General features: G+C 42.5%; 1 protein-coding gene across 2 annotated transcripts in view; it reads right to left on the bottom strand.

Annotated features, from left to right (window-relative positions):
- The window catches only part of boss (bride of sevenless), a 150,869-nt gene that overhangs the window by 92,991 nt on the left and 30,772 nt on the right, over positions 1–27,106 (bottom strand). For both annotated transcript variants that reach the window (XM_070101661.1, XM_070101656.1), the window contains exons 2-3: positions 8,810–8,978; positions 7,843–7,971 (exon numbers count right to left, since the gene is read on the bottom strand). In XM_070101661.1, the coding sequence (XP_069957762.1) occupies positions 7,843–7,971; positions 8,810–8,978 (298 nt within the window). The remainder of the gene's footprint in view (positions 1–7,842; positions 7,972–8,809; positions 8,979–27,106) is intronic.

Raw genomic sequence — 27,106 nt, forward strand, 5'->3', positions numbered from 1 at the left:
CTAAATGATGAATACCTTGTGTCTCTTCATGAATTCATTAAAAACATTATCATACTAATGAACCTGAAAATAGTCGTCATATTTTCCCAGTAACATCGTAATAATTGACAACGAATGCCACAGAACATAGCGGCCATTACGCCAAATTTTAGACGAATGTGATGACCAGCAAGGAGCAGTAAGAGCTCCTACAGTGTTAAGTATAGGTGTCTCCAGTACGTTAAATAATTAACAAATTAATCCCACTGGAAATTAACAGTTGCAGGGAGGGGGGGGGGGGTTACAGGTTCATTTCGAAGAGAAGTCAGCATAAGAAGCAGAGCAAAAAGCGACTATTGAGATAAAAAAAAAAGCATAAAAAATAAAAAAATCGCAAAAAAATAAATCAAATGAAGTAAGAGACGCATTTAAAGATGTATGAAAGACTACTGGTTAATTGTCGTCACTGACACTATAGTACATAATACTGGTTAATTGTCGACACTGACACTATAGTACATAATACTGGTTAATTGTCGACACTGACACTATAGTACATAATACTGGTTAATTGTCGACACTGACACTATAGTACATAATACTGGTTAATTGTCGTCACTGACACTATAGTACATAATACTGGTTAATTGTCGACACTGACACTATAGTACATAATACTGGTTAATTGTCGACACTGACACTATAGTACATAATACTGGGTAATTGTCGACACTGACACTATAGTACATAATACTGGTTAATTGTCGTCACTGACACTATAGTACATAATACTGGTTAATTGTCGACACTGACACTATAGTACATAATACTGGTTAATTGTCGACACTGACACTATAGTACATAATACTGGTTAATTGTCGACACTGACACTATAGTACATAATACTGGTTAATTGTCGACACTGACACTATAGTACATAATACTGGTTAATTGTCGTCACTGACACTATAGTACATAATACTGGTTAATTGTCGACACTGACACTATAGTACATAATACTGGTTAATTGTCGACACTGACACTATAGTACATAATACTGGTTAATTGTCGTCACTGACACTATAGTACATAATACTGGTTAATTGTCGTCACTGACACTATAGTACATAATACTGGTTAATTGTCGTCACTGACACTATAGTACATAATACTGGTTAATTGTCGACACTGACACTATAGTACATAATACTGGTTAATTGTCGTCACTGACACTATAGTACATAATACTGGTTAATTGTCGACACTGACACTATAGTACATAATACTGGTTAATTGTCGACACTGACACTATAGTACATAATACTGGTTAATTGTCGTCACTGACATAATACTGGTTAATTGTCGACACTGACACTATAGTACATAATACTGGTTAATTGTCGTCACTGACACTATAGTACATAATACTGGTTAATTGTCGTCACTGACACTATAGTACATAATACTGGTTAATTGTCGTCACTGACACTATATTACATAATACTGGTTAATTGTCGACACTGACACTATAGTACATAATACTGGTTAATTGTCGTCACTGACACTATAATACATAATACTGGTTAATTGTCGACACTGACACTATAGTACATAATACTGGTTAATTGTCGTCACTGACACTATAGTACATAATACTGGTTAATTGTCGACACTGACACTATAGTACATAATACTGGTTAATTGTCGTCACTGACACTATAATACATAATATTGGTTAATTGTCGACACTGACACTATAGTACATAATACTGGTTAATTGTCGTCACTGACACTATAATACATAATACTGGTTAATTGTCGACACTGACACTATAGTACATAATACTGGTTAATTGTCGACACTGACACTATAGTACATAATACTGGTTAATTGTCGTCACTGACACTATAGTACATAATACTGGTTAATTGTCGACACTGACACTATAGTACATAATACTGGTTAATTGTCGTCACTGACACTATAATACATAATACTGGTTAATTGGCGACACTGACACTATAGTACATAATACTGGGTAATTGTCGTCACTGACACTATAGTACATAATACTGGTTAATTGTCGTCACTGACACTATAGTACATAATACTGGGTAATTGTCGTCACTGACACTATAGTACATAATACTGGTTAATTGTCGTCACTGACACTATAGTACATAATACTGGTTAATTGTCGTCACTGACACTATAATACATAATACTGGTTAATTGTCGACACTGACACTATAGTACATAATACTGGTTAATTGTCGTCACTGACACTATAGTACATAATACTGGGTAATTGTCGTCACTGACACTATAGTACATAATACTGGTTAATTGTCGACACTGACACTATAGTACATAATACTGGGTAATTGTCGACACTGACACTATAGTACATAATACTGGTTAATTGTCGTCACTGACACTATAATACATAATACTGGGTAATTGTCGACACTGACACTATAGTACATAATACTGGTTAATTGTCGACACTGACACTATAGTACATAATACTGGTTAATTGTCGACACTGACACTATAGTACATAATACTGGGTAATTGTCGACACTGACACTATAGTACATAATACTGGGTAATTGTCGTCACTGACACTATAGTACATAATACTGGGTAATTGTCGTCACTGACACTATAGTACATAATACTGGTTAATTGTCGACACTGACACTATAGTACATAATACTGGGTAATTGTCGACACTGACACTATAGTACATAATACTGGTTAATTGTCGTCACTGACACTATAATACATAATACTGGTTAATTGTCGACACTGACACTATAGTACATAATACTGGTTAATTGTCGTCACTGACACTATAGTACATAATACTGGGTAATTGTCGTCACTGACACTATAGTACATAATACTGGTTAATTGTCGTCACTGACACTATAGTACATAATACTGGGTAATTGTCGTCACTGACACTATAGTACATAATACTGGTTAATTGTCGTCACTGACACTATAATACATAATACTGGTTAATTGTCGACACTGACACTATAGTACATAATACTGGTTAATTGTCGTCACTGACACTATAGTACATAATACTGGGTAATTGTCGTCACTGACACTATAGTACATAATACTGGTTAATTGTCGTCACTGACACTATAGTACATAATACTGGTTAATTGTCGACACTGACACTATAGTACATAATACTGGTTAATTGTCGACACTGACACTATAGTACATAATACTGGTTAATTGTCGACACTGACACTATAGTACATAATACTGGTTAATTGTCGACACTGACACTATAGTACATAATACTGGTTAATTGTCGACACTGACACTATAGTATATAATACTGGGTAATTGTCGACACTGACACTATAGTATATAATACTGGGTAATTGTCGACACTGACACTATAGTACATAATACTGGTTAATTGTCGACACTGACACTATAGTACATAATACTGGTTAATTGTCGTCACTGACACTATAGTACATAATACTGGTTAATTGTCGACACTGACACTATAGTACATAATACTGGTTAATTGTCGACACTGACACTATAGTATATAATACTGGGTAATTGTCGACACTGACACTATAGTATATAATACTGGGTAATTGTCGTCACTGACACTATAGTACATAATACCGGTTAATTGTCGTCACTGACACTATAGTACATAATACTGGGTAATTGTCGTCACTGACACTATAGTACATAATACTGGTTAATTGTCGTCACTGACACTATAGTACATAATACTGGGTAATTGTCGTCACTGACACTATAGTACATAATACTGGGTAATTGTCGTCACTGACACTATAATACATAATACTGGAAACTACAACAACATTAACATACATGATATTCAACAACATTAACATACATGATTTTCAACAACATTAACATACATGATATTCAACAACATTAACATACATGATATTCAACAACATTAACATACATGATATTCAACAACATTAACATACAGAATATTCAACAACATTAACATACATGATATTCAGCCAGGTAAAACACCACCTACCTAACAACACATGAGTCATGTAATCACATCGTCTACCTCTCCACATCACATTATGTCATTCTTCAGGTCACCATGTCTCACACCTCACTCTCCATTTAAATATATACTGTCTTTTTAACCTCTGTATGTTAGAAGTGATCAAGGTCCCATGACTGAAACGTTTTCTAGTTAATATATCCTAGTGTTTCCTCACGTATCTTTCTGAAACAGAGATGAATAACTGAAGAACAACGGATCTTCAATTATTATTCTCTGTATCGGACTGAGGAAGTCACTGTGTGGCGAAATGTTTCTACAATAAAGGTACATAAATGGTGCACAAGTGTCTCTAATTCATGATACTTCTTTTGAAAAATGGTATAGTGATGCCGACAAGATGAAAAAAATACACGTATACTTCAGGACAGTTATTAGAGGAAACATTTCGCCACGAGTGTCTTCTTCAGTCCTAGTACAGAGATAACTAATAATGAGTATATATAGCAGCAGGAATCAGGTGAAGAGCAGCATGAGGGTAGTAGTAGTAGTAGTAGTAGTAGTAGTAGTAGTATAGTAGTAGTAGTAGTAGTAGTAGTAGTAGTAGTAGTAGTAGTAGTAGTAGTAGTAGTAGTATAATTGTGTGACATGGATTGGGTTGAGAAGACGTATCAAAATCATGGGTAATATCTTGATGAACAGCAGTTTCGATATAGTGTAACTTTTGGATTTTTGGTAAATAATGTTACTTATGGCAAGTTTTCTGTGGAATATTTATAGACGTTAGTTGTAACGTCGCTGACCTGTGTAATTGAGAGGCTTTTCTTCAACTGGATAGGTGTTTGTCATGTTATTAAGAATGTGTGTCACACGTTACCTACAATCACATGTGAAGTTTAAGGGAAGTGTAGCGAACTGAATGAATGTGTGAGTATGTGCAATCTTCCTCGAGGAACTGCTGGCTAGAAATTCTGTAACTCTCAGAAAGAAGTCTATAATTACATCTCTTTTAGTTCTGGTGTCATGGTTAGAGAAGGAACGAAGATTGTTCATGTTGGTTGGGTTACGGTAGACTTTAAAACAGTGAGTAGGAGTATGTGGGGGATGTGATAAAACTTATGTGGGGGAACAGCGAGATCCCTGAATACTAGGATTCGGGAACACAAAAGCGCCTGCAACCGTGATGACCGTAAAAACCCGTGTTCAATACAGAGGCAATGTTGAAAAACTCATGAAGTTCGGTGAGGCTAGATTATTCATTATGAAAGATTTTCGACCAGGAAAGTGTATAGAGGAGGCCCTAATTGCTGTCAGTAAACAAACCATACCACGGGTGGAGTTTGAACCCACGGTCAAAGAGCCTTAAAACGCGACAGTCTGGAGTCATGAGTCATGCTGTCAGTAATACTGTCCATAAAAAATCCTGAGTTACACTAAATCCAAACTGCTGATCAACAAGATATAACCCATTCTGGAGACCGCTGTAACATGATGACTCTGCGTTATCAAATCCAACCCATCTCACCATGATTGTTCTACTACTACTACTACTACTACTACTACTACTACTACTACTACTACTACTACTACTACTACTACTACTACTACTACAACTACTATTACTACTACTACTAGTACTACTACTACTACTAGTACTACTACTACTACTAGTACTACTTCTACTACTACTACTACTACTACTAGTACTACTAGTACTACTACTATTAGTACTACTACTACTACTAGTACTACTACTACTACTACTGGTACTACTACTATTAGTACTACTACTACTAGTACTACTACTACTACTAGTACTACTACTACTACTACTACTACTACTACTACTACTACTAGCACTATTACTACTACTACTACTAATACTACTACTGTTACCACACTCTTCCAGGTTGCCACCTGACTTCAGCCATATATGTACTCGTCCTTAGTTGTCTTAGGTAAATGGACACAAATGCAATTCATGTGACATTTTGTTATGACAACGTTTCGCTCTCCAGGAGCTCCTGGAGAACGAAATGTTACCACAACAAAATGTCACATTAGTTTCATATGAGTCCTTTTGCCTAACATTTTCTCGGTAATTCTACCATTATTATTTGTTCTTAGTTATCTCTCTATTATGACTCGAGGAAACCTCTCGTGGCCACAGGTTTCCTCTAATACAAGACCTGAACTGTACATAGGTGTTTTTTCCCACAATGTTTTTTTTTTTTGATCGACTTCAAGACTGATAATATATTGTATAAGAAGGATGATAACCCATGAGTTTAGTCTCAGTTGGAGCAAATTTGATATTTTACTGAAATTGCTGGAAAAATTAGGATCACTGGAATCACTTCATTTACTGGAGAATGCCCATTCTGATCGGCTTCAAACTTTCACTATTAGTGGGCTTTATTAAAAGAAATCTTAGCGCTCATTTTAAGTTACGTAAACTTTAATTTGGTTTAGAAAGACACGTAAGCAAATACTAGGACATATTTATTAGAAAGCGTTACGGTCCTGGGATCTTGATCACTTCTAACATACAGAGGTAGAAAGTCATTAATTTTTAAAACATAATCATACATGATACTCCAGCAGGTTAAGCACCACCAACCAAACAACACAGGAGTCACATGATCTCATCGTCTATCCATCCTCATCCCAACATGACATTCTTCAGGTCACCATGAGTCACTCACACCTCACTCTCCGCCTATGTATAATGTCTTTCTACCTCTGTATGTTAGAAGTGATCAAGGTCCCAGGACCGTAACGTTTCCTATTATGTCATAGTGTTTGCTTACGTGTCTTTCTAAACCAACTCGCTGGTATTTTATTACCAAGGTTTATACCAAATTTCAGTTTACTACTTTCATTAAATCAATTGTTTCCCGTGTAATATGTCAACAGCGCCTCTTCTGATAAACTTCAACGCACAATATGCTGGCGTATCATAAGTGAAAGCATTTTTGTATTGATTTTGGGCTGTGTAGCTTCCAATTTACCATTTCTTTTAATTTATCATATTCGATTTTCCTATACGCAAAAAAATAAAAAAATGAAAAAAATCCTCATGAGAATGTGTATTATTTGGAATAGAATATAAATGAAAAAAATACGAAAACTGAAAAATCGCGTTTTTAGGGGATCTAAGAATTTAAAGAAGATAAGTTTATCTTCTTTAAATTCTTAGATGCCCTAAAAACGCGATTTTTCAGTTTTCATATTTCATTTTCTTATCATCAAGATATTAATATCTCTGAGATAACAAAACAATGTCTCTTCAGCTTAGCTTCAAAGATGGCGTTTCTTAATGGGAAACTAGAATTAAATTTGAGCTGTGTATATCCTAATTTTCCATTTGTATTTAAGAAACTGGGAGAATAATTTCAGAAAGATGACTTGTGAATAGCTCCTTTGATTCACTTGAGATCTTCAGTGCTAAACTTTAACTCCATTTTAAATACTTATGCCCCACTCTGTACTATTCCAGTCGCTTGCACTGAGGTACAGGGTAAACAAACCATTCCACCGTCGCGTTAGCCAGTGGCTAACGCGACGGTCTGAAGTTTTGAGACTCAATTCCCGCGGGTTCAAACCCCATCCGTGGAATGGTTTGTTTGCAATCGTGTCATTACGATTTCGTGAGTCAGGGACAGGGTACTTGTGTAATGCAATATGACCATACCTTTCTCAGATAGTGTAGCGCCCGAAATAAATTCAGTCTGCAGTGAATAATGCATATGGAAACTATTGCATATATAATACATTAAAATTATATTTAGATTACTTGAATAAAGGTTATATAACTGACCAAGAGTGAGGCCGGGAATGATGTTCATGTTGGTCATCTTGAGAGCAGTCCAGCGCGCAGCTTCCAGCAGCTGCGCACCACTTGGATCCATCTGGTCACAACGAACGCCTCCACTAACACCTAACACACCTACCCAGCAAATTTATTATTATTATTATTATTATTATTATTATTATTATTATTATTATTATTATTATTATTATTATTATTATTATTTTAACACGCTGGGCGTCTCCCACCGAGGCAGGATGACACGAAAAATAAGCACTCACCACCATTCACACTGCCAGTGGGGCACAGATACAATAGTTTACATGTAACTCTAAACAGCAAATATCCCAACCCTCTCCTTTAGAGTGCAGGCACTGTACGTCCCACCTCCAGGACTCAAGTCCGGCTACTTTGGAGGGTGTAGAAATTTATAGTGGAGGGAAGATGGAGTAGGCGTCGTCCCAGGAATGGGTGGAGGGAGGAGGTAAAGAAGGTTTTGTGTGCAAGGTCTGGGGCATACAGCGTGTTACCCAGGAGTGAGTGGAGACGAATGGTTTTGGGGACTTGACGATCTGTTAGAGTGTGAGCAGAGTAATATTTTGTGAAAGGATGATTATTATTATTGTGATTACTATTACTATTCCTTATCAAAATTATTATTATTATTATTATTATTATTATTATTATTATTATTATTATTATTATTATTATTATTATTATTATTATCATTATTATTATTATTATTATTATTATTATTATTATTATTATTATTATTATTATTATTATTATTATTATTATTACTATTATTATTATTGTTGTTGTTGTTGTTGTTATTATGATTACTGTAATAATAATAATAATTATTATTATTATTATTATTATTATTATTATTATTATTATTATTATTATTATTATTATTATTATCATCTATTTTTTAACGGTCAGAAAAATGTAGTGGTACCAGAGCATGACTCACCTGTTACATAGATATCACTGACTGTGGCAGGAAAGGTGCGCTGGCTGGGGCAGGTGGAGGCCTGAGGACCACTACTGTCAGCAGCACTGCCCCAGAGTGCCACTGCCGTCCCTACATGCAGCAGTGCCACCGTCGTCAGTACCAGCCTCCCCGGAGCTACCCTGCACTCCTGCACACAAATACACTCTGCATTGTCACACACAGTAAGTTATATCCATTGGGAAAACTAAACCCCAAAAACTCAGGTAGCGGCTTGGGAATGAGAAATATTCATATTTGATATGGGGGGGAAAGAAAGTAGATTTAATTCCTCGGATCAAGAACCCTGCTCCTGTGTTAAAGGAAATATGAACAGAAAATAATGCAAAAATAAAAACTTTCAAGCTTTTCTGCGACTATTATCAAGCTTGAAGAAAGGTAGCAGCACACGTGATGTTATGTAGTGGTAGCAGCACACGTGATGTTATGTAGTGGTAGCAGCACACGTGATGTTATGTAGTGGTAGCAGCACACGTGATGTTATGTAGTGGTAGCAGCACACGTGATGTTATGTAGTGGTAGCAGCACACGTGATGTTATGTAGTGGTAGCAGCAGACGTGATGTTATGTAGTGGTAGCAGCACACGTGATGTTATGTAGTGGTAGCAGCACACGTGATGTTATGTAGTGGTAGCAGCACACGTGATGTTATGTAGTGGTAGCAGCACACGTGATGTTATGTAGTGGTAGCAGCACACGTGATGTTATGTAGTGGTAGCAGCACACGTGATGTTATGTAGTGGTAGCAGCACACGTGATGTTATGTAGTGGTAGCAGCACACGTGATGTTATGTAGTGGTAGCAGCACACGTGATGTTATGTAGTGGTAGCAGCACACGTGATGTTATGTAGTGGTAGCAGCACACGTGATGTTATGTAGTGGTAGCAGCACACGTGATGTTATGTAGTGGTAGCAGCACACGTGATGTTATGTAGTGGTAGCAGCACACGTGATGTTATGTAGTGGTAGTAGCACACGTGATGTTATGTAGTGGTAGCAGCACACGTGATGTTAAGTAGTGGTAGCAGCAGACGTGATGTTATGTAGTGGTAGCAGCACACGTGATGTTATGTAGTGGTAGCAGCACACGTGATGTTATGTAGTGGTAGCAGCACACGTGATGTTATGTAGTGGTAGCAGCACACGTGATGTTATGTAGTAGTAGCAGCACACGTGATGTTATGTAGTGGTAGCAGCACACGTGATGTTATGTAGTGGTAGCAGCACACGTGATGTTATGTAGTGGTAGCAGCACACGTGATGTTATGTAGTGGTAGCAGCACACGTGATGTTATGTAGTGGTAGCAGCACACGTGATGTTATGTAGTGGTAGTAGCACACGTGATGTTATGTAGTGGTAGCAGCACACGTGATGTTAAGTAGTGGTAGCAGCAGACGTGATGTTATGTAGTGGTAGCAGCACACGTGATGTTATGTAGTGGTAGCAGCAGACGTGATGTTATGTAGTGGTAGCAGCAAACGTGATGTTATGTAGTGGTAGCAGCACACGTGATGTTATGTAGTGGTAGCAGCACACGTGATGTTATGTAGTGGTAGCAGCACACGTGATGTTATGTAGTGGTAGCAGCACACGTGATGTTATGTAGTGGTAGCAGCACACGTGATGTTATGTAGTGGTAGTAGCACACGTGATGTTATGTAGTGGTAGCAGCACACGTGATGTTATGTAGTGGTAGCAGCACACGTGATGTTATGTAGTGGTAGCAGCACACGTGATGTTATGTAGTGGTAGCAGCACACGTGATGTTATGTAGTGGTAGCAGCACACGTGATGTTATGTAGTGGTAGCAGCACACGTGATGTTATGTAGTGGTAGCAGCACACGTGATGTTATGTAGTGGTAGCAGCACACGTGATGTTATGTAGTGGTAGCAGCAGACGTGATGTTATGTAGTGGTAGCAGCACACGTGATGTTATGTAGTGGTAGCAGCACACGTGATGTTATGTAGTGGTAGCAGCAGACGTGATGTTATGTAGTGGTAGCAGCAGACGTGATGTTATGTAGTGGTAGCAGCATACGTGATGTTATGTAGTGGTAGCAGCAGACGTGATGTTATGTAGTGGTAGCAGCAGACGTGATGTTATGTAGTGGTAGCAGCACACGTGATGTTATGTAGTGGTAGCAGCAGACGTGATGTTATGTAGTGGTAGCAGCACACGTGATGTTATGTAGTGGTAGCAGCAGACGTGATGTTATGTAGTGGTAGCAGCACACGTGATGTTATGTAGTGGTAGCAGCACACGTGATGTTATGTAGTGGTAGCAGCACACGTGATGTTATGTAGTGGTAGCAGCACACGTGATGTTATGTAGTGGTAGCAGCACACGTGATGTTATGTAGTGGTAGCAGCACACGTGATGTTATGTAGTGGTAGCAGCACACGTGATGTTATGTAGTGGTAGCAGCACACGTGATGTTATGTAGTGGTAGCAGCACACGTGATGTTATGTAGTGGTAGCAGCACACGTGATGTTATGTAGTGGTAGCAGCACACGTGATGTTATGTAGTGGTAGCAGCACACGTGATGTTATGTAGTGGTAGCAGCACACGTGATGTTATGTAGTGGTAGCAGCACACGTGATGTTATGTAGTGGTAGCAGCACACGTGATGTTATGTAGTGGTAGCAGCACACGTGATGTTATGTAGTGGTAGCAGCACACGTGATGTTATGTAGTGGTAGCAGCACACGTGATGTTATGTAGTGGTAGCAGCACACGTGATGTTATGTAGTGGTAGCAGCACACGTGATGTTATGTAGTGGTAGCAGCACACGTGATGTTATGTAGTGGTAGCAGCACACGTGATGTTATGTAGTGGTAGCAGCAGACGTGATGTTATGTAGTGGTAGCAGCAGACGTGATGTTATGTAGTGGTAGCAGCAGACGTGATGTTATGTAGTGGTAGCAGCAGACGTGATGTTATGTGGTTGCAGCACACGTGATGTTATGTAGTGGTAGCAGCAGACGTGATGTTATGTAGTGGTAGCAGTGATGTTATGTAGTGGTAGCAGCACACGTTATGTTATGTAGTGGTAGCAGCAGACGTGATGTTATGTAGTGGTAGCAGCACACGCAGCACGTGATGTTATGTAGTGGTAGTAGCACACGTGATGTTATGTAGTGGTAGCAGCAGACGTGATGTTATGTAGTGGTAGCAGCAGACGTGATGTTATGTAGTGGTAGCAGCACACGTGATGTTATGTAGTGGTAGCAGCAGACGTGATGTTATGTAGTGGTAGTAGCACACGTGATGTTATGTAGTGGTAGCAGCACACGTGATGTTATGTAGTGGTAGCAGCACACGTGATGTTATGTAGTGGTAGCAGCACACGTGATGTTATGTAGTGGTAGCAGCACACGTGATGTTATGTAGTGGTAGCAGCAGACGTGATGTTATGTAGTGGTAGCAGCACACGTGATGTTATGTAGTGGTAGCAGCACACGTGATGTTATGTAGTGGTAGCAGCACACGTGATGTTATGTAGTGGTAGCAGCACACGTGATGTTATGTAGTGGTAGCAGCACACGTGATGTTATGTAGTGGTAGCAGCACACGTGATGTTATGTAGTGGTAGCAGCAGCACGTGATGTTATGTAGTGGTAGCAGCACACGTGATGTTATGTAGTGGTAGCAGCACACGTGATGTTATGTAGTGGTAGCAGCACACGTGATGTTATGTAGTGGTAGCAGCACACGTGATGTTATGTAGTGGTAGCAGCACACGTGATGTTATGTAGTGGTAGCAGCACACGTGATGTTATGTAGTGGTAGCAGCACACGTGATGTTATGTAGTGGTAGCAGCAGACGTGATGTTATGTAGTGGTAGCAGCACACGTGATGTTATGTAGTGGTAGCAGCACACGTGATGTTATGTAGTGGTAGCAGCACACGTGATGTTATGTAGTGGTAGCAGCACACGTGATGTTATGTAGTGGTAGCAGCACACGTGATGTTATGTAGTGGTAGCAGCACACGTGATGTTATGTAGTGGTAGCAGCACACGTGATGATATGTAGTGTTAGCAGCACGTGATGTTATGTAGTGGTAGCAGTGATGTTATGTAGTGGTAGCAGCACACGTGATGTTATGTAGTGGTAGCAGCACACGTGATGTTATGTAGTGGTAGCAGCAGACGTGATGTTATGTAGTGGTAGCAGCACACGTGATGTTATGTAGTGGTAGCAGCACACGTGATGTTATGTAGTGGTAGCAGCACACGTGATGTTATGTAGTGGTAGCAGCACACGTGATGTTATGTAGTGGTAGCACACGTGATGTTATGTAGTGGTAGCAGCAGACGTGATGTTATGTAGTGGTAGCACCACACGTGATGTTACGTAGTGGTAGCAGCACACGTGATGTTATGTAGTGGTAGCAGCACACGTGATGTTATGTAGTGGTAGCAGCACACGTGATGTTATGTAGTGGTAGCAGCAGACGTGATGTTATGTAGTGGTAGCAGCACACGTGATGTTATGTAGTGGTAGCAGCACACGTGATGTTATGTAGTGGTAGCATGTAGTGGTAGGAGCAGACGTGATGTTATGTAGTGGTAGCAGCACACGTGATGTTATGTAGTGGTAGTAGTACACGTGATGTTAAGTAGTGGTAGCAGCACACGTGATGTTATGTAGTGGTAGCGTGATGTTATGTAGTGGTAGCAGCACACGTGATGTTATGTAGTGGTAACAGTGATGTTATGTAGTGGTAGCAGCACACGTGATGTTATGTAGTGGTAGCAGCACACGTGATGTTATGTAGTGGTAGCTGCACACGTGATGTTATGTAGTTGTAGCAGCACACGTGATGTTATGTAGTGGTAGCAGTGATGTTATGTAGTGGTAGTAGCACACGTGATGTTATGTAGTGGTAGCAGCACACGTGATGTTATGTAGTGGTAGCAGCACACGTGATGTTATGTAGTGGTAGCAGCACACGTGATGTTATGTAGTGGTAGTAGCACACGTGATGTTATGTAGTGGTAGCAGCACACGTGATGTTATGTAGTGGTAGCAGCACACGTGATGTTATGTAGTGGTAGCAGCACACGTGATGTTATGTAGTGGTAGTAGCACACGTGATGTTATGTAGTGATAGCAGCACGTGATGTTATGTAGTGGTAGCAGTGATGTTATGTAGTGGTAGTAGCACACGTGATGTAGTGGTAGCAGCACACGTGATGTTATGTAGTGGTAGGAGCACACGTGATGTTATGTAGTGGTAGCAGCACACGTGATGTTATGTAGTGGTAGCAGCACACGTGATATTATGTAGTGGTAGCAGCATGTTATGTAGTGGTAGCAGCACACGTGATGTTATGTAGTGGTAGCAGCACACGTGATGTTATGTAGTGGTAGCAGCACACGTGATGTTATGTAGTGGTAGCAGCACACGTGATGTTATGTAGTGGTAGCAGCACACGTGATGTTATGTAGTGGTAGCAGCACACGTGATGTTATGTAGTGGTAGCAGCACACGTGATGTTATGTAGTGGTAGCAGCACACGTGATGTTATGTAGTGGTAGCAGCACACGTGATGTTATGTAGTGGTAGCAACACACACGTGATGTTATGCAGTGGTAGCAGCCGACCTGATTTTATGTAGTGGTAGCAGCACACGTGATGTTATGTAGTGGTAGCAGCACACGTGATGTTATGTAGTTGTAGCAGCACACGTGATGTTATGTAGTGGTAGCAGCAGCACGTGATGTTATGTAGTGGTAGCAGCACACGTGATGTTATGTAGTGGTAGCAGCACACGTGATGTTATGTAGTGGTAGCAGCAGCACGTGATGTTATGTAGTGGTAGCAGCACACGTGATGTTATGTAGTGGTAGTAGCACACGTGATGTTATGTAGTGGTAGTAGCACGTGATGTGATGTTATGTAGTGGTAGCAGCACACGTGATGTTATGTAGTGGTAGCAGCACACGTGATGTTATGTAGTGGTAGCAGCACACGTGATGTTATGTAGTGGTAGCAGCACACGTGATGTTATGTAGTGGTAGCAGCACACGTGATGTTATGTAGTGGTAGCAGCACACGTGATGTTATGTAGTGGTAGCAGCACACGTGATGTTATGTAGTGGTAGCAGCACACGTGATGTTATGTAGTGGTAGCAGCACACGTGATGTTATGTAGTGGTAGCAGCACACGTGATGTTATGTAGTGGTAGCAGCACACGTGATGTTATGTAGTGGTAGCAGCACACGTGATGTTATGTAGTGGTAGCAGCACACGTGATGTTATGTAGTGGTAGCAGCACACGTGATGTTATGTAGTGGTAGCAGCACACGTGATGTTATGTAGTGGTAGCAGCACACGTGATGTTATGTAGTGGTAGCAGCAGTCGTGATGTTATCTAGTGGTAGCAGCACACGTGATGTTATGTAGTGGTAGCAGCACACGTGATGTTATGTAGTGGTAGCAGCACACGTGATGTTATGTAGTGGTAGCAGCACACGTGATGTTATGTAGTGGTAGCAGCACACGTGATGTTATGTAGTGGTAGCAGCACACGTGATGTTATGTAGTGGTAGCACACGTGATGTTATGTAGTGGTAGCAGCACACGTGATGTTATGTAGTGGTAGCAGCACACGTGATGTTATGTAGTGGTAGCAGCACACGTGATGTTATGTAGTGGTAGCAGCACGTGATGTTATGTAGTGGTAGCAGCACACGTGATGTTATGTAGTGGTAGCAGCACACGTGATGTTATGTAGTGGTAGCAGCACGTGATGTTATGTAGTGGTAGCAGCACACGTGATGTTATGTAGTGGTAGCAGCACACGTGATGTTATGTAGTGGTAGCAGCACGTGACGTGATGTTATGTAGTGGTAGCAGCACACGTGATGTTATGTAGTGGTAGCAGCACGTGCTGTTATGTAGTGGTAGCAGCACACGTGATGTTATGTAGTGGTAGCAGCACACGTGATGTTATGTAGTGGTAGCAGCACACGTGATGTTATGTAGTGGTAGCAGCACACGTGATGTTATGTAGTGGTAGCAGCACACGTGATGTTATGTAGTGGTAGCAGCACACGTGATGTTATGTAGTGGTAGCAGCACACGTGATGTTATGTAGTGGTAGCAGCACACGTGATGTTATGTAGTGGTAGCAGCACACGTGATGTTATGTAGTGGTAGCAGCACACGTGATGTTATGTAGTGGTAGCAGCACGTGACGTGATGTTATGTAGTGGTAGCAGCACACGTGATGTTATGTAGTGGTAGCAGCACACGGGATGGTATGTAGTGGTAGCAGCACACGTGATGTTATGTAGTGGTAGCAGCACACGTGATGTTATGTAGTGGTAGCAGCACACGTGATGTTATGTAGTGGTAGCAGCACACGTGATGTTATGTAGTGGTAGCAGCAGTGATGTTATGTAGTGGTAGCACGTGATGTTATGTAGTGGTAGCAGCACACGTGATGTTATGTAGTGGTAGCAGCACACGTGATGTTATGTAGTGGTAGCAGCACACGTGATGTTATGTAGTGGTAGCAGCACACGTGATGTTATGTAGTGGTAGCAGCACACGTGATGTTATGTAGTGGTAGCAGCACACGTGATGTTATGTAGTGGTAGCAGCACACGTGATGTTATGTAGTGGTAGCAGCACACGTGATGTTATGTAGTGGTAGCAGCATGTTATGTAGTGGTAGCAGCACACGTGATGTTATGTAGTGGTAGCAGCACGTGATGTTATGTAGTGGTAGCAGCACACGTGATGTTATGTAGTGGTAGCAGCACACGTGATGTTATGTAGTGGTAGCAGCACACGTGATGTTATGTAGTGGTAGCAGCACACGTGATGTTATGTAGTGGTAGCAGCACACGTGATGTTATGTAGTGGTAGCAGCACACGTGATGTTATGTAGTGGTAGTAGCAGTGATGTTATGTAGTGGTAGCAGCACACGTGATGTTATGTAGTGGTAGCAGCAGACGTGATGTTATGTAGTGGTAGCAGCACACGTGATGTTATGTAGTGGTAGCAGCACACGTGATGTTATGTAGTGGTAGCAGCACACGTGATGTTATGTAGTGGTAGCAGCACACGTGATGTTATGTAGTGGTAGCAGCAGACGTGATGTTATGTAGTGGTAGCAGCACACGTGATGTTATGTAGTGGTAGCAGCAGACGTGATATTATGTAGTGGTAGCAGCACACGTGATGTTATGTAGTGGTAGTAGCACACGTGATGTTATGTAGTGGTAGCAGCACACGTGATGTTATGTAGTGGTAGCACACGTGATGTTATGTAGTGGTAGCAGCAGACGTGATGTTATGTAGTGGTAGCAGCACACGTGATGTTATGTAGTGGTAGCAGCACACGTGATGTTATGTAGTGGTAGCAGCACACGTGATGTTATGTAGTGGTAGCAGCACACGTGATGTTATGTAGTGGTAGCACACGTGATGTTATGTAGTGGTAGCAGCAGACGTGATGTTATGTAGTGGTAGCACACGTGATGTTATGTAGTGGTAGCAGCACACGTGATGTTATGTAGTGGTAGCAGCACACGTGATGTTATGTAGTGGTAGCACCACACGTGATGTTACGTAGTGGTAGCAGCACGTGATGTTATGTAGTGGTCGCAGCACACGTGATGTTATGTAGTGGTAGCAGCACACGTAATGTTATGTAGTGGTAGCAGGACACGTGATGTTATGTAGTGGTAGCAGCACACGTGATGTTATGTAGTGGTAGCAGCACACGTGATGTTATGTAGTGGTAGCAGCAGTTATGTAGTGGTAGCACGTGATGTTATGTAGTGGTAGCAGCACACGTGATGTTATGTAGTGATAGCAGCACACGTGATGTTATGTAGTGGTAGCAGCACACGTGATGTTATGTAGTGGTAGCAGCACACGTGATGTTATGTAGTGGTAGCAGCACACGTGATGTTATGTAGTGGTAGCAGCACACGTGATGTTATGTAGTGGTAGCAGCAGACGTGATGTTATGTAGTGGTAGCAGCAGTGGTACGTGATGTTATGTAGTGGTAGCAGCACACGTGATGTTATGTAGTGGTAGCAGCAGCACGTGATGTTATGTAGTGGTAGCAGCACATGTTATGTAGTGGTTGGAGCAGACGTGATGTTATGTAGTGGTAGCAGCACACGTGATGTTATGTAGTGGTAGCAGCACACGTGATGTTATGTAGTGGTAGCAGCACACGTGATGTTATGTAGTGGTAGCAGCAGCACGTGATGTTATGTAGTAGCAGCACACGTGATGTTATGTAGTGGTAGCAGCAGACGTGATGTTATGTAGTGGTAGCAGCACACGTGATGTTATGTAGTGTTAGCAACAGACGTGATGTTATGTAGTGGTAGCAGCAGCACGTGATGTTATGTAGTGGTAGCAGCACACGTGATGTTATGTAGTGGTAGAAGCACACGTGATGTTATGTAGTGGTAGCAGCACACGTGATGTTATGTAGTGGTAGCAGCACACGTGATGTTATGTAGTGGTAGCAGCACACGTGATGTTATGTAGTGGTAGCAGCACACGTGATGTTATGTAGTGGTAGCAGCACACGTGATGTTATGTAGTGGTAGCAGCACACGTGATGTTATGTAGTGGTAGCAGCACACGTGATGTTATGTAGTGGTAGCAGCACACGTGATGTTATGTAGTGGTAGCAGCACAAGTGATGTTATGTAGTGGTAGCAGCACACGTGATGTTATGTAGTGGTAGCAGCACACGTGATGTTATGTAGTGGTAGCAGCACACGTGATGTTATGTAGTGGTAGCGTGATGTTATGTAGTGGTAGTAGCACACGTGATGTTATGTAGTGGTAGCAGCACACGTGATGTTATGTAGTGGTAGCAGCAGACGTGATGTTATGTAGTGGTAGCAGCAGACGTGATGTTATGTAGTGGTAGCAGCAGCACGTGATGTTATGTAGTGGTAGCAGCACACGTGATGTTATGTAGTGGTAGCAGCACGTGATGTTATGTAGTGGTAGCAGCACACGTGATGTTATGTAGTGGTAGCAGCACACGTGATGTTATGTAGTGGTAGCAGCACACGTGATGTTATGTAGTGGTAGCAGCACACGTGATGTTATGTATGTAGTGTAGCAGCACACGTGATGTTATGTAGTGGTAGCAGCACACGTGATGTTATGTAGTGGTAGCAGCACACAGTGATGTTATGTAGTGGTAGCAGCACACGTGATGTTATGTAGTGGTAGCACACACGTGATGTTATGTAGTGGTAGCAGCACACGTGATGTTATGTAGTGGTAGCAGCACACGTGATGTTATGTAGTGGTAGCACCAGACGTGATGTTATGTAGTGGTAGCAGTGTTATGTAGTGGTAGCAGCACACGTGATGTTATGTAGTAGTGTAGCAGCACACGTGATGTTATGTAGTGGTAGCAGCAGACGTGATGTTATGTAGTGGTAGCAGCACACGTGATGTTATGTAGTGGTAGCAGCAGACGTGATGTTATGTTGTGGTAGCGTGATGTTATGTAGTGGTAGCAGCACACGTGATGTTATGTAGTGGTAGCAGCAGACGTGATGTTATGTAGTGGTAGCAGCACACGTGATGTTATGTAGTGGTAGCAGCACACGTGATGTTATGTAGTGGTAGCAGCACACGTGATGTTATGTAGTGGTAGCAGCAGACGTGATGTTATGTAGTGGTAGCAGCAGACGTGATGTTATGTAGTGGTAGCAGCACACGTGATGTTATGTAGTGGTAGCAGCACACGTGATGTTATGTAGTGGTAGCAGCACACGTGATGTTATGTAGTGGTAGCAGCACACGTGATGTTATGTAGTGGTAGCAGCACACGTGATGTTATGTAGTGGTAGCAGCACACGTGATGTTATGTAGTGGTAGCAGCACACGTGATGTTATGTAGTGGTAGCAGCAGACGTGATGTTATGTAGTGGTAGCACCACACGTGATGTTACGTAGTGGTAGCAGCACACGTGATGTTATGTAGTGGTAGCAGCACACGTGATGTTATGTAGTGGTAGCAGCACACGTGATGTTATGTAGTGGTAGCAGCACACGTGATGTTATGTAGTGGTAGCAGCACACGTGATGTTATGTAGTGGTAGCAGCACACGTGATGTTATGTAGTGGTAGCAGCACACGTGATGTTATGTAGTGGTAGCAGCACACGTGATGTTATGTAGTGGTAGCAGTGATGTTATGTAGTGGTAGCAGCACACGTGATGTTATGTAGTGGTAGCAGCACACGTGATGTTATGTAGTGGTAGCAGCACACGTGATGTTATGTAGTGGTAGCAGCACACGTGATGTTATGTAGTGGTAGCAGCACACGTGATGTTATGTAGTGGTAGCAGCACACGTGATGTTATGTAGTGGTAGCAGCACACGTGATGTTATGTAGTGGTAGCAGCACACGTGATGTTATGTAGTGGTAGCAGCACACGTGATGTTATGTAGTGGTAGCAGCACACGTGATGTTATGTAGTGGTAGCAGCACACGTGATGTTATGTAGTGGTAGCAGCACACGTGATGTTATGTAGTGGTAGCACACGTGATGTTATGTAGTGGTAGCAGCACACGTGATGTTATGTAGTGGTAGCAGCACACGTGATGTTATGTAGTGGTAGCAGCAGACGTGATGTTATGTAGTGGTAGCAGCACACGTGATGTTATGTAGTGGTAGCAGCACACGTGATGTTATGTAGTGGTAGCAGCACACGTGATGTTATGTAGTGGTAGCAGCACACGTGATGTTATGTAGTGGTAGCAGCACACGTGATGTTATGTAGGTAGGTGTTATGTAGTGGTAGCAGCACACCTGATGTTATGTAGTGGTAGCAGCACACGTGATGTTATGTAGTGGTAGCAGCACACGTGATGTTATGTAGTGGTAGCAGCACACGTGATGTTATGTAGTGGTAGCAGCATGTTATGTAGTGGTAGCACGTGATGTTATGTAGTGGTAGCAGCACACGTGATGTTATGTAGTGGTAGCAGCACACGTGATGTTATGTAGTGGTAGCAGCACACGTGATGTTATGTAGTGGTAGCAGCACACGTGATGTTATGTAGTGGTAGCAGCACGTGATGTTATGTAGTGGTAGCAGTGATGTTATGTAGTGGTAGCAGCACACGTGATGTTATGTAGTGGTAGCAGCAGACGTGATGTTATGTAGTGGTAGCAGCACGTGACGTGATGTTATGTAGTGGTAGCAGCACACGTGATGTTATGTAGTGGTAGCATGTTATGTAGTGGTAGCACGTGATGTTATGTAGTGGTAGCAGCACACGTGATGTTATGTAGTGGTAGCAGCACACGTGATGTTATGTAGTGGTAGCAGCACACGTGATGTTATGTAGTGGTAGCACCACACGTGATGTTATGTAGTGGTAGCAGCACACGTGATGCTATGTAGTGGTAGCAGCACACGTGATGTTATGTAGTGGTAGCAGTGATGTTATGTAGTGGTAGCACACGTGATGTTATGTAGTGGTAGCAGCAGACACGTGATGTTATGTAGTGGTAGCAGCAGACGTGATGTTATGTAGTGGTAGCAGCACACGTGATGTTATGTAGTGGTAGCAGCAGACGTGATGTTATGTAGTGGTAGCAGCAGCACGTGATGTTATGTAGTGGTAGCAGCACGTGATGTTATGTAGTGGTAGCGTGTTATGTAGTGGTAGCAGCACACGTGATGTTATGTAGTGGTAGCAGCACACGTGATGTTATGTAGTGGTAGCAGCACACGTGATGTTATGTAGTGGTAGCAGCACACGTGATGTTATGTAGTGGTAGCAGCACACGTGATGTTATGTAGTGGTAGCAGCACACGTGATGTTATGTAGTGGTAGCAGCACACGTGATGTTATGTAGTGGTAGCAGCACACGTGATGTTATGTAGTGGTAGCAGCACACGTGATGTTATGTAGTGGTAGCAGCACACGTGATGTTATGTAGTGGTAGCAGCACACGTGATGTTATGTAGTGGTAGCAACACAGGTGATGTTGTGTAGTGGTAGCACACGTGATGTTATGTAGTGGTAGCAGCACACGTGATGTTATGTAGTGGTAGCAGCACACGTGATGTTATGTAGTGGTAGCAGCAGACGTGATGTTATGTAGTGGTAGCAGCAGACGTGATGTGATGTTATGTAGTGGTAGCAGCACACGTGATGTTATGTAGTGGTAGCACACACGTGATGTTATGTAGTGGTAGCAGCAGACGTGATGTTATGTAGTGGTAGCAGCACACGTGATGTTATGTAGTGGTAGCAGCACACGTGATGTTATGTAGTGGTAGCAGCACACGTGATGTTATGTAGTGGTAGCAGCACACGTGATGTTATGTAGTGGTAGCAGCAGACGTGATGTTATGTAGTGGTAGCAGCACACGTGATGTTATGTAGTGGTAGCAGCACACGTGATGTTATGTAGTGGTAGCAGCAGACGTGATGTTATGTAGTGGTAGCAGCACACGTGATGTTATGTAGTGGTAGCAGCACACGTGATGTTATGTAGTGGTAGCAGCACACGTGATGTTATGTAGTGGTAGCAGCACACGTGATGTTATGTAGTGGTAGCAGCACGTGACGTGATGTTATGTAGTGGTAGCAGCACACGTGATGTTATGTAGTGGTAGCAGCAGCACGTGATGTTATGTAGTGGTAGCAGCACGTGACGTGATGTTATGTAGTGGTAGCAGCAGCACGTGATGTTATGTAGTGGTAGCAGCAGCACGTGATGTTATGTAGTGGTAGCAGCAGTGGTAGCACGTGATGTTATGTAGTGGTAGCAGCACACGTGATGTTATGTAGTGGTAGCAGCACACGTGATGTTATGTAGTGGTAGCAGCACACGTGATGTTATGTAGTGGTAGCAGCACACGTGATGTTATGTAGTGGTAGCAGCACACGTGATGTTATGTAGTGGTAGCAGCACACGTGATGTTATGTAGTGGTAGCAGCACACGTGATGTTATGTAGTGGTAGCAGCACACGTGATGTTATGTAGTGGTAGCAGCAGACGTGATGTTATGTAGTGGTAGCAGCACACGTGATGTTATGTAGTGGTAGCAACACACGTGATGTTATGTAGTGGTAGCAGCACACGTGATGTTATGTAGTGGTAACAGCACACGTGATGTTATGTAGTGGTAGCAGCACACGTGATGTTATGTAGTGGTAGCAGCACACGTGATGTTATGTAGTGGTAGCAGCACACGTGATGTTATGTAGTGGTAGCAGCACACGTGATGTTATGTAGTGGTAGCAGCACACGTGATGTTATGTAGTGGTAGCAGCACACGTGATGTTATGTAGTGGTAGCAGCACACGTGATGTTATGTAGTGGTAGCAGCACGTGACGTGATGTTATGTAGTGGTAGCAGCACGTGACGTGATGTTATGTAGTGGTAGCAGCACACGTGATGTTATGTAGTGGTAGCAGCACACGTGATGTTATGTAGTGGTAGCAGCACACGTGATGTTATGTAGTGGTAGCAGCAGACGTGATGTTATGTAGTGGTAGCGTGATGTTATGTAGTGGTAGCAGCACACGTGATGTTATGTAGTGGTAGCAGCACACGTGATGTTATGTAGTGGTAGCAGCACACGTGATGTTATGTAGTGGTAGCAGCACACGTGATGTTATGTAGTGGTAGCAGCACACGTGATGTTATGTAGTGGTAGCAGCACACGTGATGTTATGTAGTGGTAGCAGCACACGTGATGTTATGTAGTGGTAGTAGCACACGTGATGTTATGTAGTGGTAGCAGCAGACGTGATGTTATGTAGTGGTAGCAGCACACGTGATGTTATGTAGTGGTAGCAGCACACGTGATGTTATGTAGTGGTAGCAGCACACGTGATGTTATGTAGTGGTAGTAGCAGCACGTGATGTTATGTAGTGGTAGCAGCACACGTGATGTTATGTAGTGGTAGCAGCACACGTGATGTTATGTAGTGGTAGCAGCACATGTTATGTAGTGGTAGCGTGATGTTACGTAGTGGCAGCAGCCCACGTGAAGTTATGTAGTGGTAGCAGCACACGTGATGTTATGTAGTGGTAGCAGTGATGTCATGTAGTGGTAGCAGCAGACGTGATGTTATGTAGTGGTAGCAGCAGACGTGATGTTATGTAGTGGTAGCAGCACACGTGATGTTATGTAGTGGTAGCAGAACACGTGATGTTATGTAGTGGTAGCAGCACACGTGATGTTATGTAATGGTAGTAGCACACGTGATGTTATGTAGTGGTAGCAGCACGTGATGTTATGTAGTGGTAGCAGCAGACGTGCTGTTATGTAGTGGTAGCAGCAGACGTGATGTTTTGTAGTGGTAGCAGCACACGTGATGTTATGTAGTGGTAGCGTGATGTTATGTAGTGGTAGCAGCAGCACGTGATGTTATGTAGTGGTAGCAGCAGTGGTAGCAGCACGAGATGTTATGTAGTGGTAGCAGCACACGTGATGTTATGTAGTGGTAGCAGCACACGTGATGTTATGTAGTGGTAGCAGCAGACGTGATGTTATGTAGTGGTAGCAGCACACGTGATGTTATGTAGTGGTAGCAGCACACGTGATGATATGTAGTGGTAGCAGCACACGTGATGTTATGTAGTGGTAACAGCACACGTGATGTTATGCGTGATGTTATGTAGTGGTAGCAGCACGTGACGTGATGTTATGTATGTAGGTAGCAGCACACGTGATGTTATGTAGTGGTAGCAGCACACGTGATGTTATGTAGTGGTAGCAGCACACGAGATGCTATGTAGTGGTAGTAGCAGCACACGTGATGTTATGTAGTGGTAGCAGCACACGTGATGTTATGTAGTGGTAGCAGCACACGTGATGTTATGTAGTAGTGGTATGTTATGTAGTGGTAGCAGCACACGTGATGTTATGTAGTGGTAGCAGCACACGTGATGTTATGTAGTGGTAGCAGCACACGTGATGTTATGTAGTGGTAGCAGCACACGTGATGTTATGTAGTGGTAGCAGCACACGTGATGTTATGTAGTGGTAGCAGCACACGTGATGTTATGTAGTGGTAGCAGCACACGTGATGTTATGTAGTGGTAGCAGCACACGTGATGTTATGTAGTGGTAGCAGCACACGTGATGTTATGTAGTGGTAGCAGCACACGTGATGTTATGTAGTGGTAGATGCAAACTTGATGTTATGTAGAGGTAGCAGCACACGTGATGTTATGTAGTGGTAGCAGCACACGTGATGTTATGTAGTGGTAGCAGCAGCACACGTGATGTTATGTAGTGGTAGCAGCACACGTGATGTTATGTAGTGGTAGCAGCAGACGTGATGTTATGTAGTGGTAGCAGCACACGTGATGTTATGTAGTGGTAGCAGCACACGTGATGTTATGTAGTGGTAGCAGCACACGTGATGTTATGTAGTGGTAGCAGCACACGTGATGTTATGTAGTGGTAGCAGCACACGTGATGTTATGTAGTGGTAGCAGCAGACGTGATGTTATGTAGTGGTAGCAGCAGACGTGATGTTATGTAGTGGTAGCAGCACACGTGATGTTATGTAGTGGTAGCAGCACACGTGATGTTATGTAGTGGTAGCAGCACACGTGATGTTATGTAGTGGTAGCAGCACACGTGATGTTATGTAGTGGTAGCAGCAGACGTGATGTTATGTAGTGGTAGCAGCACACGTGATGTTATGTACTGGTAGCAGCAGATGTTATGTAGTGGTAGCGTGATGTTATGTAGTGGTAGCAGCACACGTGATGTTATGTAGTGGTAGCAGCAGACGTGATGTTATGTAGTGGTAGCAGCACACGTGATGTTATGTAGTGGTAGCAGCAGACGTGATGTTATGTAGTGGTAGCAGCACACGTGATGTTATGTAGTGGTAGCACAAGACGTGATGTTATGTAGTGGTAGCAGCACACGTGATGTTATGTAGTGGTAGCAGCACACGTGATGTTATGTAGTGGTAGCAGCAGACGTGATGTTATGTAGTGGTAGCAGCACACGTGATGTTATGTAGTGGTAGCAGCAGACGTGATGTTATGTAGTGGTAGCAGCACACGTGATGTTATGTAGTGGTAGCAGCACACGTGATGTTATGTAGTGGTAGCAGCACACGTGATGTTATGTAGTGGTAGCAGCACACGTGATGTTATGTAGTGGTAGCAGCAGACGTGATGTTATGTAGTGGTAGCAGCACACGTGATGTTATGTACTGGTAGCAGCAGACGAGATGTTATGTAGTGGTAGCAGCATGTTATGTAGTGGTAGCAGCACACGTGATGTTATGTAGTGGTAGCAGCAGACGTGATGTTATGTAGTGGTAGCAGCACACGTGATGTTATGTAGTGGTAGCAGCACACGTGATGTTATGTAGTGGTAGCAGCACACGTGATGCTATGTAGTGGTAGCAGCACACGTGATGTTATGTAGTGGTAGTGGCACACGTGATGTTATGTAGTGGTAGCAGCACACGTGATGTTATGTAGTGGTAGCAGCACACGTGATGTTATGTAGTGGTAGCAGCACACGTGATGTTATGTAGTGGTAGCAGCACACGTGATGTTATGTAGTGGTAGCAGCACACGTGATGTTATGTAGTGGTAGCAGCACACGTGATGTTATGTAGTGGTAGCAGCACACGTGATGTTATGTAGTGGTAGCAGCACACGTGATGTTATGTAGTGGTAGCAGCACACGTGATGTTATGTAGTGGTAGCAGCACACGTGATGTTATGTAGTGGTAGCAGCACACGTGATGTTATGTAGTGGTAGCAGCAGACGTGATGTTATGTAGTGGTAGCAGCACACGTGATGTTATGTAGTGGTAGCAGAACACGTGATGTTATGTAGTGGTAGCAGCACACGTGATGTTATGTAATGGTAGTAGCACACGTGATGTTATGTAGTGGTAGCACCACACGTGATGTTTTGTAGTGGTAGCAGCACACGTGATGTTATGTAGTGGTAGCAGCACACAGCACAGCACACGTTATGTTATGTAGTGGTAGCAGCAGACGTGATGTTATGTAGTGGTAGCAGCACACGTGATGTAGCAGCACACGTGATGTTATGTAGTGGTAGTAGCACACGTGATGTTATGTAGTGGTAGCACCACACGTGATGTTATGTAGTGGTAGCAGCACACGTGATGTTATGTAGTGGTAGCAGCACACGTGATGTTATGTAGTGGTAGCAGCAGACGTGATGTTATGTAGTGGTAGCAGCAGACGTGATGTTAT

The sequence above is a fragment of the Cherax quadricarinatus genome, chromosome 5 (genome assembly GCF_038502225.1).
Source record: "Cherax quadricarinatus isolate ZL_2023a chromosome 5, ASM3850222v1, whole genome shotgun sequence".
Taxonomy (NCBI): domain Eukaryota; kingdom Metazoa; phylum Arthropoda; class Malacostraca; order Decapoda; family Parastacidae; genus Cherax; species Cherax quadricarinatus.